A 17,264-nucleotide genomic window follows, 5' to 3' on the forward strand; every position below is an offset into this window, starting at 1 on the left:
GGGTTGTTTTATTTTTGCGTGTATAAAACTTTCGGAAAACAATGATAACAATACACCTATACTTATCATAATTCATAATAATATAGGCACGTATGTTAATAATCAGACGGATTTACGGAAAAGTAGGACACATAATATTTAGCATCGCTATATTGATAGTCATTGTGCGCTGTATCTAATAGTAAAAACACAGATTAAAAAACACCTACCTAGTTATAGCTGAACGAAACCAAACAGGTTCAATTCATTTGATGTTTCAATATGTATATCGAGGCTAGGGTCATACCATGCGTTTTCACCACAACGGATTTTTCATAATTTATTTTTTTAAGCTTATTTGCCGCACATAGAACACTGCCATACTGTGCGAGATTGAACAATTCAGTTGTAGCTCATAATAAATGAAAACCGGAGCTGTAAAACCAAATGTCATCATAGCATGACCGCATCCTAAGGATACAAAATAAAACCATAAAATGTTTAAATACCTAAATAATATTATTGTTATGTATATACCATATTGTATACCTATACTATTGTCTATTAAATCAAATATCAAATACAACGTTACAAAAAATGTAATTATAAGCCGAGATGAAAAGTACATACTTTTATAATTATATAAGATTTTATCGACAGGTAGTTTGAATATTCAATGTTTATTTTTTTTTAACTAGAAGTTGTAGCTCATATTTTTAATAAATATTCAACACACGCATACCTACTAACGCCCTTTTCTTATAATCGAGTTTTTTTCAATCACACATGCATATAATGATTAGTTCATTCTACTGGCATTTTAAAGGCCGTTCAAAATTGTCTCTTTTTAATTTTATTACACTTTAGGTAAAGTGCAGATTTTTACTCCAGTAGTTTTAAGGAACAAATCGGATTCAGTGTGTTAATACAAATTTCTCAGAACTTTTTTAAATAATCGGGGGGGGGGGGGGGTAAAAATACGAACGATAATCGGTAACCATGGATTCCAAAATAACTATTCTACCGCCTCCGCTCAGAAATGTTTTTCATTATATACAATGATTCATCATTGAATGCAAATCGAATACTTCATTACAGTGAACTACTCAATGACAAGATACACCCGACATTAACTGTAGGTAGGTACAGTAGAGCGGTCACCTACTTGACGGCTTATTTAGTTTTGAATTTATAGGAAACTATGTTAGTATATTATATTATAATTTTCCGGCGTAACAAGGTCTTGTTTGGTATCGTTAATGTGGTTTAGAACTCACGAATCACAATAACAAACAATTTATTTGTAACCACACATGTCATACTTATACCGTCCCAAATCACACACATTCTTCACGATACATGGACATTACAGAGTATTAGTATAAATACACGCACTTGTATGTCTACTGTTTAATGTTTATTGGATATTATGATTAATGTTTATGTAATACATCGATGATTATTGATGATTAAATATATATTTGATAGGTTTAACTAACTACAATAATAATATAATAGTTGTACTTGTTAATCAATCAATATAGAATTACCCATTTAGGTTCATTGAATTTGGCAATACTTATAACAATATAACTATTATGATCGAATGTAGTTGGGTACCAGTTAGTACAGTAATTATTATTAATAATAATATAATTATTGGGGCGGGGACCTCTTAGTCCACAAGGCCTTCGAAGGTGGAAACTGGTTGCCCCTTCTCATCCACTGCTGCCGATGGTTGTCTGTTCGTCGACGACTCTGCGGTCTGCTTTATAGACTTTAGTTAATCTGTTCGTACCATTCGTAGCAGCACTAACTGGTGAGTTTTTATGATTTTTTTTCATATTTGTTATTATTAGAATTATTTTGCTTATCATAGTTGGAATTACATGTCGTGTACAACATCAAAAATATTTTGGTATGTTAGTTAGCGTTAGGTTAACATTCTATTTTATTTTTGTTTATGAAATTAAGAGCAACATAAACTTTACATTAAAAATAAAGACATAGTATGTAATATGTATGTATCTAAAGTTAATATTTTTATTATTTTTATTGTTTAATTATGCATTTACTTAATTCCATTGAACAATATTGTCTGTATTAGTGGAAATTATTTTTATTGTGTATAAAACAGTTAAAGTTTAATTCAATTTTTTTTTGAAATTTTACAATAATCTAGATAAAAAATGTAACTGTTTTTGAATCAGGTTTTTTTGAAATAATTTACTACTAGCTACAAGTCTTAGAACAAAAATCATTAAACATACATGATGTATTGTTTTGTGTAAATACTTTGTTGTGAGAAATCAAAAAAGACCTAACCTAAGAGAAAAACAAAAGACAAAATGAGAGTAGAGATGAACTTATATAAATGTATAGTTATTTAGTGGATCATACCTGGGATGTGTTTTTTTTACTAAAAATTTAGTTGCATAACGAATACATATACTTTGACATTTCATTTTAATTCCACTAGAGGCCTACCTAAATGCGAGAAATACCTGAAATAGTTATATTATTCGATATATGGAGGAAGTTCGGAGTGAAATTGGGATATTTGTTAAAACAGAAATAACGAACACATGATTAAAACAACTTTTAAAAACCTGTCTTGTACACTTTCCGATTAATATATTTGTATTATTAATAAATACTAAGCATAACGCGAGAAGTCATATGACTTTTAATCATTGAATAATAATAGTTTATTTTGGCCTACCTATATATAATATAATTTTTGTATAATATGCCAATAATGAAAATATTTGTGAGCGAACATCAGAAAAACAATATCATTAGGTATTCACACGATTCATATATTAATTCATACATATTATAATACAATTAGACAGTATAGATGTTAAGAAACTAAAAATCGATTTTTAATTTATATAATACACACAAGCATAACATTTATATAATGTATTATATTATACTTATTACGGTAATGACATATTAAAATATGTGTTTTGAAAATTGACACAGATAAAACTATGTACCTATGTAATACGATAATTGTAATTTATTTCGTGTTATAATAGGTACGTCAATAAACATAGATACTATACGTATATTGTATTTTTATTAATATTTAATGTAATCCTTCATAATATTTTAGCATATTGGTGGTATTATCCTGCGCAGATTTCTCAATATCAATAATAGCTATATTATATTATTATGATAATCGGGACCTTGACGTTTCAACGATCTTTAACGAGTTTTGATGTATATAGGTGCCTAGACCTAGTATCTACCAATTTAGACAGTGTTGTACAATATCTATATACTGTTGTGTATATCATTATTCATTCCGATGGGAATCCTCTGGACCGTTAATTTTAAGATAAACAATGTTGTTTGTTTTTACTTTTAAATTTAACTTTAGATAATCATCATAAGACTTGATTATAAAATACGATAGTAATAATATAATTTCTGATTTTCATAATAAAGTTAATGTCCTTTGGTCGAAAAGAAGATATTTGTACATATTTTTATTCCTAAAATTATATTAACATCTATCCGTCTACGATAAATTTTAAGTCTGACAATATTTTAAACCATTTAATCATTTAATGTCTTCTTAAAATAGCTATAGTTAATTTAAACCAAACACACTAAATCCATTTTAAGTTTTTAAATGAAAAATCATAAGATTTCTGAAATAATAATATATATATATCTGTGTAAAATACAAGATAATTTTAATTGTCGTTACATAATTATTGTATATAATTGTAAAATGTTAAGTATAACACCGTCCTTCTCTGTGGTGGAATGTACAGGGTTAGAATATCATTGATTTTAGATGATTAGCGATTAAATTAAAAAGTGAATCTCAATCGATCAACTATTTACGCAGAGGCAATGTTTTAAATTTCAATAAATAAAACAAAAAAACGATAGAAACAATAGTTGGTGCCTATTATAATTTCTAATATACAAATAAATTAAGTTGTGTTGATATAAATCAAAATTAAATTACCTAAATAACTAATTTTACATGTTTTCTGTTTATTACCCATGCACCCAAAATGGTATGAAAATAAAAAAAAACATTTCACCAAGAGAAAAACAACATAGGTAATAATATATAATATATTATATAGGAACACAAAGACGAAACGATTAATAATACTAGTTTTGGCATTTGCCCGGGGCCATCGAAAATATCTGTCGATTTGCTGAGATATATAAGGGGGAAGCCTCGGGGTAAAAAAAAAATATAATATTTTCGTTTCGTAGAAAACCATCTGACCACTACCTACGTCACATTCTGTTATATTTGTCGGGTTTAAGCACGCTACACGACGTTCGACTTGATTTCTCCCGCTGCACGGACTGCAACGCATGATATTATCGGCTGTTGCGCATAATATTATGCATTTATGCATTATATATTAGGCGAATAACGTTTAAGTGTACGAAATTATAATGTTATATCGCAGGGAATAATAGAAAATACGGTCTTAGTGGTTGACACAATTTCGTGTTATTATTCTGATGTAATAATACGTGTTGAATAAAACGGATTCCAGTCGTCGATGTGTTTAATATAATAATCATGTTATGATGAACAGTGTTGGCGGTGCCAACTATTAAATCTTAAGTGGGTGCCTGGTATATTATAGTATTTTTGACATCCACCCCGCGTGATCAAATTAAAAAAAAAATGCTTAAATACTTATACGACGTATATACATATACATTATTAATAACGGCCATTTTAATACAGACCTATCGCCTCCCTACCATACTGTCTACCCAATGCATCACCCGCCCTGTAGACTATAGGCTGAGTATTGATAGTTCCGTGCCTGAAAAAAATAATTACCTTCGAACTGCGCAGGTCATGAATATTATTATAATATTATTTATACAATATCGTAATAATACAATTAATGTACACGAAATTATTATTCGCGTACCCAAAGTAGGTTTTCGTAACAATTGAAATTTCGCAAAAAATAAAAAAAACTTTACAATGTTATACGCCGGCCCCGGATGACATGACGCCTGTCGACCTTCTGCGTCGGCATTTCAGTTTTTCCACCGATCCGGATTCGACGGGCTCTCATTGTTTTAAATAAAACGGTTCGGATGCCGGAAAACGTGAGCTCGATGTGAAAGCCGTACACAATATTGTGTACATATTATTATAGTAACAGCCTCAGGACACGGGAAACGGCCGAGACCTTGTACCCGCGTCGACGTTCTCTGCAGTAACTATGCATGTAGGTACTGTAGATAATAATAAACGACTATTATAATAATAATATTACTATCATTGTTTTTTTATTGTTATTTCCATTACTGTATAAACACATTCGAAAATATTCACTGCCGACTTGTCCTCGGGTCACAAAACGGCGGCAGTCTCGAGTGCACGTCCCGACGACGCTTGAAATCGTGGTTTATAATTGGTATACCTATTTAGCCATTTAGATTTACCTTTATAATTTTCTTGGATACCTTCATGAATTTATCGTACTGCTGAATTTCAAATTTTTTACATTTTTAAATTTTTTTTATCACGAAATACGATTTATTTTTACCACTAATTTAGAAAAAAATTCATTTTACTATAGTAGCATAAATTAAAATATACGAGCCTTAGGCTCTGGAACTTAAACTTTAGGGCCTCAATCGCAAAATTTCAATGGGTGCCACAAGCACATCCAACAACCCCCTTGCCCACGGCTTTGAGTCCATGACCACTATGAATGGCCACAAGCCATGTACCGATATATGTGCATGCAGCGTAGCTACTACGGACTTCCGCGAGGTAGCCCGTGGCAACCGATGATGTTTAATATAACTACGTTAGTAACGTTACCATAGCAACCTTTTTATAAGTGCATTTTTTTCGAAGATATTTGTACTTACACCGCGGACTGGAATAAAAAAAAACTTGGGACGGGCTATCTCTATATAAAGGAAATATTTGTGTGCGCGAATTGCAGTGATAAACTCAAAAATAAATGCAATATCAAGTTTTTAACATTGGTACAATGGTACCTAACAAAATATGTTATGATAAAACCTAAGGCGCGCTTACAAATTTATTTTGCATACCTACCTATTTATTTTTTAAACGTAATATTTCCATTTCATGGTTCGCTAATTACTGAGCCATTTTCAATTATAATACACTTATGAACATTCAACTTATATCAGTGCATTGGGGAGGGTTGAGGTTGTTAAGCTTCTACACAACACAGAAGTCCATGTCTGGTCAATATTCCAGATTAGTTCTAGGGAGTTATCAAAACAACCAAATTAGGTACCTATGCTATATCTAATAGTTATTCGCAGAAATTGAATCGATACCCCGACTTTTACTCTTATACTCTTATTTTACAGTATAGTGTCTCCTATAGTTGAGTAGGTTACTTTCAGATTAGTATGCGGCGAGTCACACAATTAATCATTATGTTCTGGGCTTCTGTACAGAATAAATATATTTGTATAATCAGTGGGTTCAAAAATATAGTGTACATTTTAAAGCTATTTTAGTGTGTCAATTACTAACATGCACAATTAAACCAGAAACGTAAAAATTATGTTTGTCAAAATCAAAATGTATTTTTTCTAAACTTCGGATTTTTAAAATTAATTTAGGTAGTAAAAAATATAAAAAAGCTAGACCCTCCTCCTTTAAAAAGTTTTTTCATAGCTCAGGGCATATTATCATAATTATTTTAACCAGCTGGTCACTTATCCCGGGATATATTGTAAAATATCGATAATATAATATAATGTATATTATCTCTACACGCGATAGAAATGGATTGTATTATTTTGTTAGCTGTATAGTCGTCCGGGTTTCCTTTGACTTTAAGGGACAACGATAACTTTCACTCAATATTAATGAATCTTATTTGCACAACAGATGATAATGGGATAACTATACATAGGTAATATTATACTGTTCTCAGGTAAAGATGGCGAGAATAGCGCTAGCGATACTGATTTTGGGGTGCTGCACATGCGCCGTGTGGTCGGTAAATGACCGCCTGCGGGAGGTGTACAGCTGGAAGCAAATGGACTTTGCGTTCCCCGACCAAAGGACCAGGCAGGCGGCCATCGCCAGTGGCGAGTACGTGCAGGCGAACAATTTGCCACTGGGCCTGGAGGTGTGGCGGGACAAGCTGTTCATCACCGTGCCCAGGTGGAAGTCCGGAGTGGCGTCCACGCTCAACTACGTGTCCCTCGGATCGGGTAATTATTGTTTTACGCTATGCCCACGCGATAATAGATTATAATAATATATTTCAGATGTCGTAGGTACCTGTACAACGAAAATAGTAATAAATTAATAATATGATAACGTCAAGTGCGCTGACCGCGGCGTCAGAGGACTGCGTGGGTATTATATTAATATTTCGTGGTGTAATCGAGTAATCGCATACGATGACCACCGCCGAGCACCTGACCCACATGACCCTAGGCCGTGACGCCGCAGTCCGCGTATGCACACCACCCACACGACACACGCATAATATTTATTATCTGTCCATCGCAGAAACCGAGAAACGTCGTAGACTTTCCGTCGCTTTTTTTTTTATTATTGTTTATAAGCCTACTATTGTCCATCACTGTGTGTGCTGCATTGCATGTACTTATTTGTTTGTATAATAATAATAATACACAGGCGCCTATATGGCTATGACTATTGTTTATTCGCGTTATTAGAATATAATATTATTATGTTAAACTTCGGTGGCGGTCGCCTGAAAGCGGTTTATTATATAATACGCATATAATATATTAAAATATGTGCAGGTAATGATGTAATGATTATGATGATGGGTAACAGGTGGTGAGATACCCGATCGATAAAATAATAATAATAATAAGAAAAATAAAGTAATATAGTAGGTATGTCCTAATAAAAAAATTAATTCCGACCATATTATAAAATAACGTAATCGCCCGGTTTGATACGTTGTTATACGAGTAGGCACCTACAAAATATAAAAACAGACGATATGATTTTAAAATAAACCGTACGGTTTTAAGCGTCCACGTACGTTTCGCACTCACTCACGTAACAATAATAATAATATGACCGCACTAATGATTCGAACTGAATGAAAAAAATTTTGTTTTCGAATACTTTCTTTTTCTTTCCCGATATTTTTTCAACGATCCGCCGTGTATGAGAGGGTACTCTGATGTCGTCGCTTATATATAAATGTATAGTGTAGGTATAATATAAAAATATAATGTAATAAATTATGATAGTATTCAAGTCCCCAATATCCAATTTTGGACTCCTATAATAATTGATTTTGCGGACTCTATACGGCTATACTACAAGTATTATTTAATATAAAATAAGTATGCCTATCAACATTTCAAAAATTACAAATTCATTTCAACGGACCTCCAAAATAGTCGAGCCCCTGAACTCCATGTCCAACAGCACCCCCTCCCCCCTATTGGTGGGGGAGAACGACTGAATTTGTAGGCGCACAGGGTGCGTGGTTTATATGTTATGGCAAAAGTTGAGCTTCTTGTCATGGACATGGTAATAATCGCGAACATAATAATATATTATAGTACTGCGTCCGATTCTCATATAATAATAATAATAATAATAATAATAATAATAATAATAATAATAATAATTATGGTAATGCAAACGTTATTCGATTATTGTAAACATTGCAAACGGTGTACACCAATACACGATAATAATATACAGGCTGTTCAAAAAATGTTAAATACATATTAAATACATATCATTATAGCAATAACAGATAACACTATTGTACATTTATTAGATAAAACATATTTTAATCACCTCATTAATATTATACCAAAATATATTGTTATCGTTTATCAGACATTAAGATCTAGTTTGTATTAGTCCAATGACCGTTTCCAAACTTTTTGAACACCTTGACCTATATTATAATGGACGTCCGGAAAACGGTTCGGGACTTATAGTGCGAAACGGGACTGCGCATATAGAACCTTCAATATAAAAACAGCGATAATACTAAAGAGTAATAATATTATATTATATTATCTAGCTGACGAAAACATTTTATGCGCTCGTCCGACGATTTTTTTATTATTTCACGCGCCGCCGGACGGACCTCTGATTATGCAGCGATAAACTGTTATGTCCGTTACAATATGAACCACAAATCGTGTAATTATCGTACGTCGAAGGACTATTGCCAGGACGGGATTAGGTAGATCAGGCACAGTAGCATCGCTTACAGAGTTTTCGTGTGCCTACGAAAGTGCGATAAATATTATAATAACTGCGAAAAAAAAGCAAAAACCGTTTGTACATTCGTTGTCCCGTAGTAGGTACAAACCGATAAAAATATTTGGCAACACGCGAGTTACAAAATCATTGTACTCTGCAGACACACGTACATGATCGTGTGTATGACAATAATAATAATAATAATAATAATAAATAATAGAAATAATAATTATTATTGTATCGGTGTTCTCATGAAAAGTGAAAACGACATCATCGTGTCGTAACACCGTGTCCCGTATTCGTCCAATGACTATACAGTCGAATTATATTATTTTATATTTTTTATTCTCACGCGCGTCTCATCGTAACTCGCTCTCGTATCCTGTTTTTTAAATATTTTTTTGCAACAAAATCGTAATAACAATAATTGATCCAAACTACAGTCCGTCGGAGAGTAGGTCAAAAGCGGGTGGGCTTGTTAAAAACGAACCGTTTTAACAATAATTATTGTTGCCGATTGGATAATAAACCATAGATAGTAGGTAACCCGTGTGGTGGTAGAATTTTAATCCATTAGTGTCTCGTCAAATAATAATTATCCAGGTGGCTGACAAAAGGCACATACGCTTCGACTTTGGTTGTTTTTATATTATTATTTTTTGTAGTTAGATGTTTGACTTTGCTTCCATTGTGTAGTTAGTTTTGGCCGAGGTATAAATATATTAAAATGTATTCATGTGGCGGTACAATATATTTTAACGTTAAAATCGATTAAATTGAGAAAACGGAAGAATACATTTTAATAGAAGTTGATTTTTCACGCAAACGGGAGAAACAGATTTTGATAAAAAAAACTGCTGTCTACACTGCGGCAAAAATTGTTATCTTACATTTTGTGATGTAATGAGTTTGAAGTAATTTCCGTAGTTATTGATTTTGGTAATAATTTTAAATAATACTTTTGTAAGACACGCTACGCCGTACGATTTACTTGCTATTGCATGATTTGAGTCAATCGTTAAATTTCAGTATATTTTAAATGCAGAATAACAATTTAGTATGCATGGTGGTGATAATTCGAATGTACAGAAGATAAAAACTAATATGCCTACGTAAGTATATTGAAATATTTAATTTGGTATTTATTTATATGGTGTGGTTAAGGAAAATAAAAACATTGATTTCAGATTTAAAATTAAACGGTTATGGTTTAGTTCAAGACAACTAATTGTCATTAAACGTTTGAATTGAATAACACGTATAATACGAACTATAACCGTGGGACATTATTTCAAATTATATTATAATATTTTATAGCATTTTAGGTATATAAAATAATAATTGCTCTCAAGTGTTGTATTTTATCAAAGCATATTTTAATTAAAATTTAATTTCGATTAATAGTTTAATCTCCTCCATACGACCGAATAAAATATTGCAATATTTATTATTCGGTGAAAATGTTAAAATTTTAATTACATACGAAATAATTTCTTTCGCGTTTGTGTATTTATTATTTCACAGACTTGCACTCATTATAATTACTATGCATGTACAATATTTTACCTTTATTGAAATGTTAATTTTCTTTTTCGCACGTGGGCTTAAATTTACGTGTGAAAATCGTGCCCACGTAATACACTTACTGATCCTTATTAGAAATCCACGTTATCACAGTCGCAAACCGTTATATGATATGGAGTGGGTTAGTGTGGCACGGTGTTCGGCTTCAGTCACAGACGCGTTCTGAGTGCCAGCACCGACCGGTATCGCTAGTTCCCGGATGGGTGACCACCCAGAAGCTCAGTGGAAAATCTTTGCTACACGTATATGTGTTCCGAACTAACCATAACCTCCCCCCCACAGTAAAACCGGACAATAACCACGCAATTGATGCTATATAATAAAAACCATAATATGATTATATTTCACGTTGCACACGAACAAATCGTATTAACAGTTTTCCGTTTATTTTCAGAACCAGAAAACAGATCGCCCAATCTGATACCGTACCCGAACTATGAACAGAATCGTTTGGCGCACAACGGTTCCGATCGAATTGTGTCCGTGTTCCGTATCAACGTCGACGTGTGTGACCGATTGTGGCTGGTCGACACCGGTCTGAACGACGTGTGGGGCGAGGCCAACCTGGTGCAGACGCCCAAGCTCATGGTGTTCGACCTGAACACGGACACGCTGATCAGGCAGTACACGTTCAGAGACGAAGACATGAAGCCCGACTCGTTCTTCGCCAACATCATCGCGGACACGACCAAAGACACTTGTGACGACGCGTTCGCGTACGTGCCAGACTTGGGTGGGTACGGGCTGGTCGTGTACAGCTTCGCGTCCAACACGTCGTGGAGGGTGAAGCACCACTTCTTCCACTTCGACCCGCTGTCCGGCAACTTCCACGTGGGCGGCCACAACTTCCAGTGGACCGACGGTATATTCGGCGTAGCCCTGTCTCCGGTCAAGGAGGACGGGTACAGGACGCTGTACTTCCATCCACTGTCCAGCACCCGGGAGTTTTGCGTGTCCACCCACATCGTCCAGAACGCCAGCATCGCGTCGGACAGCTACTACGAGTACAAGGTGCTGGGCTCCAGGGGCCCGAACACCCAGGCCAGCGGGTCGTCGCTGGACGAGGGCACCGGAGCTCTGTTCTACACACAGATTAACAAGGACGGCGTGGGCTGCTGGAACTCGTTCCGGAACGCGGACGAGTACTCCGCCGACACCAACCACCTGGTGGCGTCCGACAGCCAGACGCTCGAGTTCCCCAACGATCTTAAGGTGGACAAGACCGGAACGCTGTGGGTGCTCTCCGACAAGCTACCGCTGTACTTGTACAAGGGACTAGACCTCAACGAAACCAATTATCGGATCTTTAACGCCCCCGTCGTGGACGTAATCAGGGGCACCGTTTGCGACATCAAATAGAAGATGCAACAAGTGATTATGGCGCACGCCGTTTTACTACCTACCAATCATCTAAATCGCTGGTTCCTCATACCTCACGAAATCCAGTACTTATTTTACACTACCTATATATGATACATGTATATATATTACGTATAACAATAATTGAGTACATGATTTTTTTTTAATATGTATTATTTTATATTTTATTGAAATAGACGCATTACAGTATTATTGTTTGTATGTTCATTTTTTTTTCAATAAAAATATTTTTGAACAGTTTGTGTTGTTTTTTTACCCATTTAAAAATCGTTATTAAAATATTATTCTATCGAATGCGTACTAACCTACCTGTTGTTGTAACTGAAGCATATTTGGCAAATTTTGTTTTCACGGACAAATTTAATTGTTTTGAAGGAAATTATACGTTATTTTTAACCGGTTATGTACTATAATTACCTAGGAAGCTGTATTTTTATTTTTATTTTGTTAAAATGACGTGGTTCCATGCAGTGCTTTGATGAATACTTCAGAGTATAATATTATGTAACTGAATACTTGAAATGTTATGGATAAAAAATTTAAAACTTCGCATTTCGGTTGTTGGAATAAAAACCACATGGGAACTTCGGTCTATGTCCTTACATAGGTGAACAAATTGCCGTGTTGTAAAAAAAAAAACCAAAAATATTAACTGCAGTGTAATTACTCGAATAATAAACTACATTGCTAACAATTTTCAAAGTCTTCTTTATTTAACTAATTTGTGTCTACTTATAACTGTTTTCGTTTTATACCTTTTAATTTTCTACACAATTTGATCATAGTTTAAAAAAAACAGTAGTAGTTTATTTACTATAAACTATACTTAACAAATAAATTATGAATTGTAAGAAGTAATAACAATTATTAATACTCAATAGTTCGTAGTACGAAAACAAAATCGAAATTTCCGCCGTCATCAAGTTGGCCGCCAGAGTACGATAACCAGAAAAAAAATAGTAACAAAATAATATTAATGTAATAATTGAAAACACAAAATAAATTATGTTACAATATTAGTAAAAATACATTTATTACTTGTATAATATGGACGTCATCAACACTATTAGATCTGTAGGATGGGTTTTCCTAGTATTTCGATTTATTTTCGATGTTTTAATATGAAGTTGTCTTTTCCAAATACCTCTTATAGTTGTAAAAGTACTAAGTATTAAGGGCTTCAAAAATTGCCTCAAGTTATGTATTAATTTAAATAATATAGTAAATACGCAGTAAACGTCGAAACAATTATTTTATAGTTTTATACTTTAACTTTTAGAACGAGAAAGTTTGTTATTTGTTTCTAATTAATAACCATCACTATTTTATGATATAATTATGAACTGCGGTATTGCGCTGAGGTGTGCGAAGCGAGACAAATGCATTATGCACTTTTTTAAAATTATTATTTTATTAATTCATTATGAAATATTATGATGAGTGTCTCGCGTTACTGAAAACGTAGTTATAAGTTTTAATACCTATGCTTATAATAGTAAGTACTATTGGTGTGTTTTGGACTTGAAACGAGTTATTGAAAACTACTAATGAAATTTTAAAATAATACTATGAATACTATATTATATTGTGTTTGAGTGGAAGTTGAAGATTCCGTTTCCTCTTAATTGTTGACATTTTCAATTGATTTATGTTATACATACTAATTATATGTCTAATAATATATGGCCGCGCGTTAACAAATTATAGTGCTACATTTTTTTAACAGCTATTTTCAAGTTTCTATTTCAAAAATAATATTATATAAGTGTGCCTGTAGCCTGTTTGTTTGTATGGTTTGTGTGTCCATCGTTATCCAGTTATAATAATTAGTTAATAATATTATGTATAACTAAAACATTGTTAAAATGGAGTATATAGTTATCATTATTATGCTATAATATATTGTAAACATAGAGGTTCGAATAAAATAATTATATTGAACTAATATACCAGTCAAAGTTTCAATTTTTATTGAAAATAATAATTGCTGATGCTTAAGTTTTCGTTTCGGTTTTTTTTTATGAGAAAGCGTTTCCAGAAGAAGTGTCTAATTTTAAGACGCGTTGTCAAAAACAAAGTATACAGTCATGTCCTTATAACTCGAATCGTAACTCTTAAGTAAACAAATTTGACTTAGGGGGGGGGGGGAGTCAAAAATCTCTGACAACACGAGCATATACAATTTTACATGACTTGATAAAACGATTAATAATAACTGAAAAAGCGGGGCCATGTCAATATCACTGTCAGCCTGAAGTTGTATACAAATCAGTTCGTTTAATTTTTAACGTGCATGAAGTTGACCCCACCACGGCACTATCATGTTGTGATAATTGTACAAAACTTGTTGGTACCAATAGTTCGTAACTGTTTGCAGCCTCTAATCCGGAATCCAATGTTAAAGTAGAGGGGGGGTTGAAAATGATCTATATGCACATTATCGTGCCTATATACGTACCTATCAATCTCAAATTGTTTTCATATATCTTATCAACAATTTTGAATTTTGCAGGTCCAAATCATAACCGTTCACCTCGGCTGGTGCCATATCCAAACTACAAGATGAACCGGCTGCCGGCCACCGGTCAACCGACCACCGACCATCTCATCAACACGTACCGGATAAGTGTGGACAAGTGTGATCGCTTATGGGCGATCGACATGGGAATCTCGAACGGTACGAAGCTCGGCCAACCTCAGCTGTTCATCTTCGACCTGAACACTGACCAGGTCGTCCGGCAGTTCGTCATCACCCAAAACTTGTTGCGCCTGGACGGCAACACGTGGTTCCCGGGCGTGTTGGCGGACACGGACTCGAGTTCGTGCAACCGTGCATTCGCCTACATTCCGGACATTGGCGGTGGCCTTTTGGTGTACGACTACTATCAGAATACGGTCAGGCGGATCGAGCACCATTACTTCTACTTCGACCCTCTGGCCACCGTGTTCCACATCGGCGGTGTTCGGGTTGAGTGGCCGGACGGTCTGTTCGGCCTGGGTTTGTCCGAACGTCATCGAAACGGTTACCGGACGCTCTACTTCCAGTCAATGTCCAGCACCAGGATGTTCTCGGTGGACACGAGTGTCCTGCAGTCGAACACAAGCGGCACGAATACGTTCGAAGAGTACCGGCATCTCGGCCACCGCGTCGCTGGAATGCAGGCCGGCCCCATGACCGCGGACGAGGTGACCGGCACAGTTTTCTACTCGCTCGTCAACCAGGACGCTATCGGCTGCTGGAACCCGAAGCAGCACGACCACCTGTCCCCCGAGACCTCGGCCGTGTTGGCACAGGACTCTGAAACGCTTGAGTTCCCGGGCGACATCAAGGTAGATTTAGACTCCAACCTGTGGGTGCTCAGCGACAGGATGCCCCGCTTCCGGTTCCAGGTTCTTAACTTTGACCCGGAAGACGTCAATTACCGCGTGCTCAGAGCGACCGTCTCTGACGCCATTCGCGGAACGGTTTGCGAATCACCGCGGACCTTGACTCGGCCGCCTTCCGGTCCTAATAATCCCTCTCGACCGCGGCCCATCTCCACCTCCACCAGCGGAAGTGGATGGAACACGCCGTCTCACAGGATGAAGGATTTCGATTAAGGAGTTCGTGATATTGTAATGTTGTGTGTGAACATGCAACGGTATTTAATGTATATTTTATTTATTATTATTTATATTGCAACGCGAAATAATGTTTTAAATACAATTAGGACTAATAATGGTCGATTTTGTGTTATTATTTTTATAATTTTATACTGATTAGAGCATGTTTGAATATTCTTTGTATGGTTTACAACAACTGTGAACGAAATATATTTTTTAGTTTTATGTAAATGTTATATTTAATAATGTAATTTATAAGTGGAAAACAATTATTAAACGCAGTAATTTAATTGACATAAAACTGTTGTATTATTGTGTTATACAATGAGTCAATCACTTCAATAGTTAATATTATTATACATAGTCTTTGTATGCAAATAAGCAATCCACAAACTTGGGGAAAAAACTGATAACAAAACAAACTATACATGGGTAATAGGTACGTATTACGAACATTATTGTGCAGTCGAAGAATTGAAATACAAACTATTGTTGTTATTTATCGACCAAACCATAACTTTTGGTTGTCCGAATCTTTATATTTTTTTTTGCGTATCCGGCCTGGTAATAATTTTCCGGTACATACATGGTTTGACGAAACCAGCGAAGATGGTGAGGTCAAATCTGATGACGAATTCAATGATATGGTAAACGGAACTGCTGCGAGTGGCAGCAAAGAGAGCGAAATGCTGGCTGGGGTGCCCTTGGGGTTTGTATTGTATTGAAAATTTAAACAAAACAATCTGTACAATAATGTGATACAATAATAGTTATTATTATGGCATATGATTAGATATGAGGCCCGGTGGCTTGAAAACGAAATTATATACCCATTGGCAGTAGATTATCGTAAAGTAAAGTACTAAGTTCCTCCATTACAACTTAATGATCGATACTATATGATTAATATTATGTTTTTTCTGACCTATTCGGCTATTCCACCTAAACGCCGAGTTTAGATTTATTGGAATATAGAGAATGCATCGATGTTTTTTTTTTGATAATTGTTGTGTTATAAGCTTAAAACTCAAACATCTTAGAGGATGAACAATGTACAAAAGTATAGGTACCGTGAGAGTCGTATAGACAAATTACTTAGATAACATACATTTTTTCTAAGATAATACATTAAAAAATGGTTTTTTTTTTAACTATTTGGATAGGATGTACATTTTAAGATGATTAATTTTGTTGTATAGATAATGCTGATTATATTATAGCAACAATAATAATTAACTGCCAACACTGATTCATCTATTTGAACAAAAATGTTTATCATATTTCCAAAAAAAGATAGTTTCATATTAAAATATTAGTAGTATTAAATATTGCAATATAATAATATTTAAAATTATTTTAATATTATCATTGATGGGCATGTTTTTTAAAGAAAAATAAAAACAATTTTGTTTTAAACTTCAGAAATGGGACAACAGTAGTCGCTATTCGATGCGTACTGTCGTATATTCAATTTTTCTTATACAAT

At 34.4% G+C, this 17,264-nt stretch overlaps 1 protein-coding gene across 3 annotated transcripts; it reads left to right on the forward strand.

The window, feature by feature from the left end:
- Nucleotides 1-1,677: 1,677 nt before the first annotated feature.
- LOC111027211 (protein yellow-like) lies at nt 1,678-16,070 on the forward strand. Of its 3 annotated transcripts, XM_022305474.1 has the most exons (4): nt 1,679-1,798; nt 6,924-7,206; nt 7,264-7,272; nt 11,190-12,298. In XM_022305474.1, the coding sequence occupies exons 2-4, from the start codon at nt 6,930-6,932 to the stop codon at nt 12,152-12,154; spliced, it is 1,251 nt and encodes a 416-aa protein (XP_022161166.1). In that variant the 5' UTR covers nt 1,679-1,798; nt 6,924-6,929; the 3' UTR covers nt 12,155-12,298. The 3 variants fall into 3 exon arrangements, with proteins under 3 accessions (XP_022161165.1, XP_022161166.1, XP_022161167.1); XM_022305473.1 differs by lacking the exons at nt 7,264-7,272; nt 11,190-12,298 and adding an exon at nt 14,688-16,070 and having other exon boundaries at nt 1,678-1,798; XM_022305475.1 differs by lacking the exon at nt 7,264-7,272.
- The last annotated feature ends 1,194 nt before the right edge of the window (nt 16,071-17,264 follow it).

The sequence above is a fragment of the Myzus persicae genome, unplaced genomic scaffold (genome assembly GCF_001856785.1).
Source record: "Myzus persicae strain clone G006 unplaced genomic scaffold, MPER_G0061.0, whole genome shotgun sequence".
Classification (NCBI taxonomy): domain Eukaryota; kingdom Metazoa; phylum Arthropoda; class Insecta; order Hemiptera; family Aphididae; genus Myzus; species Myzus persicae.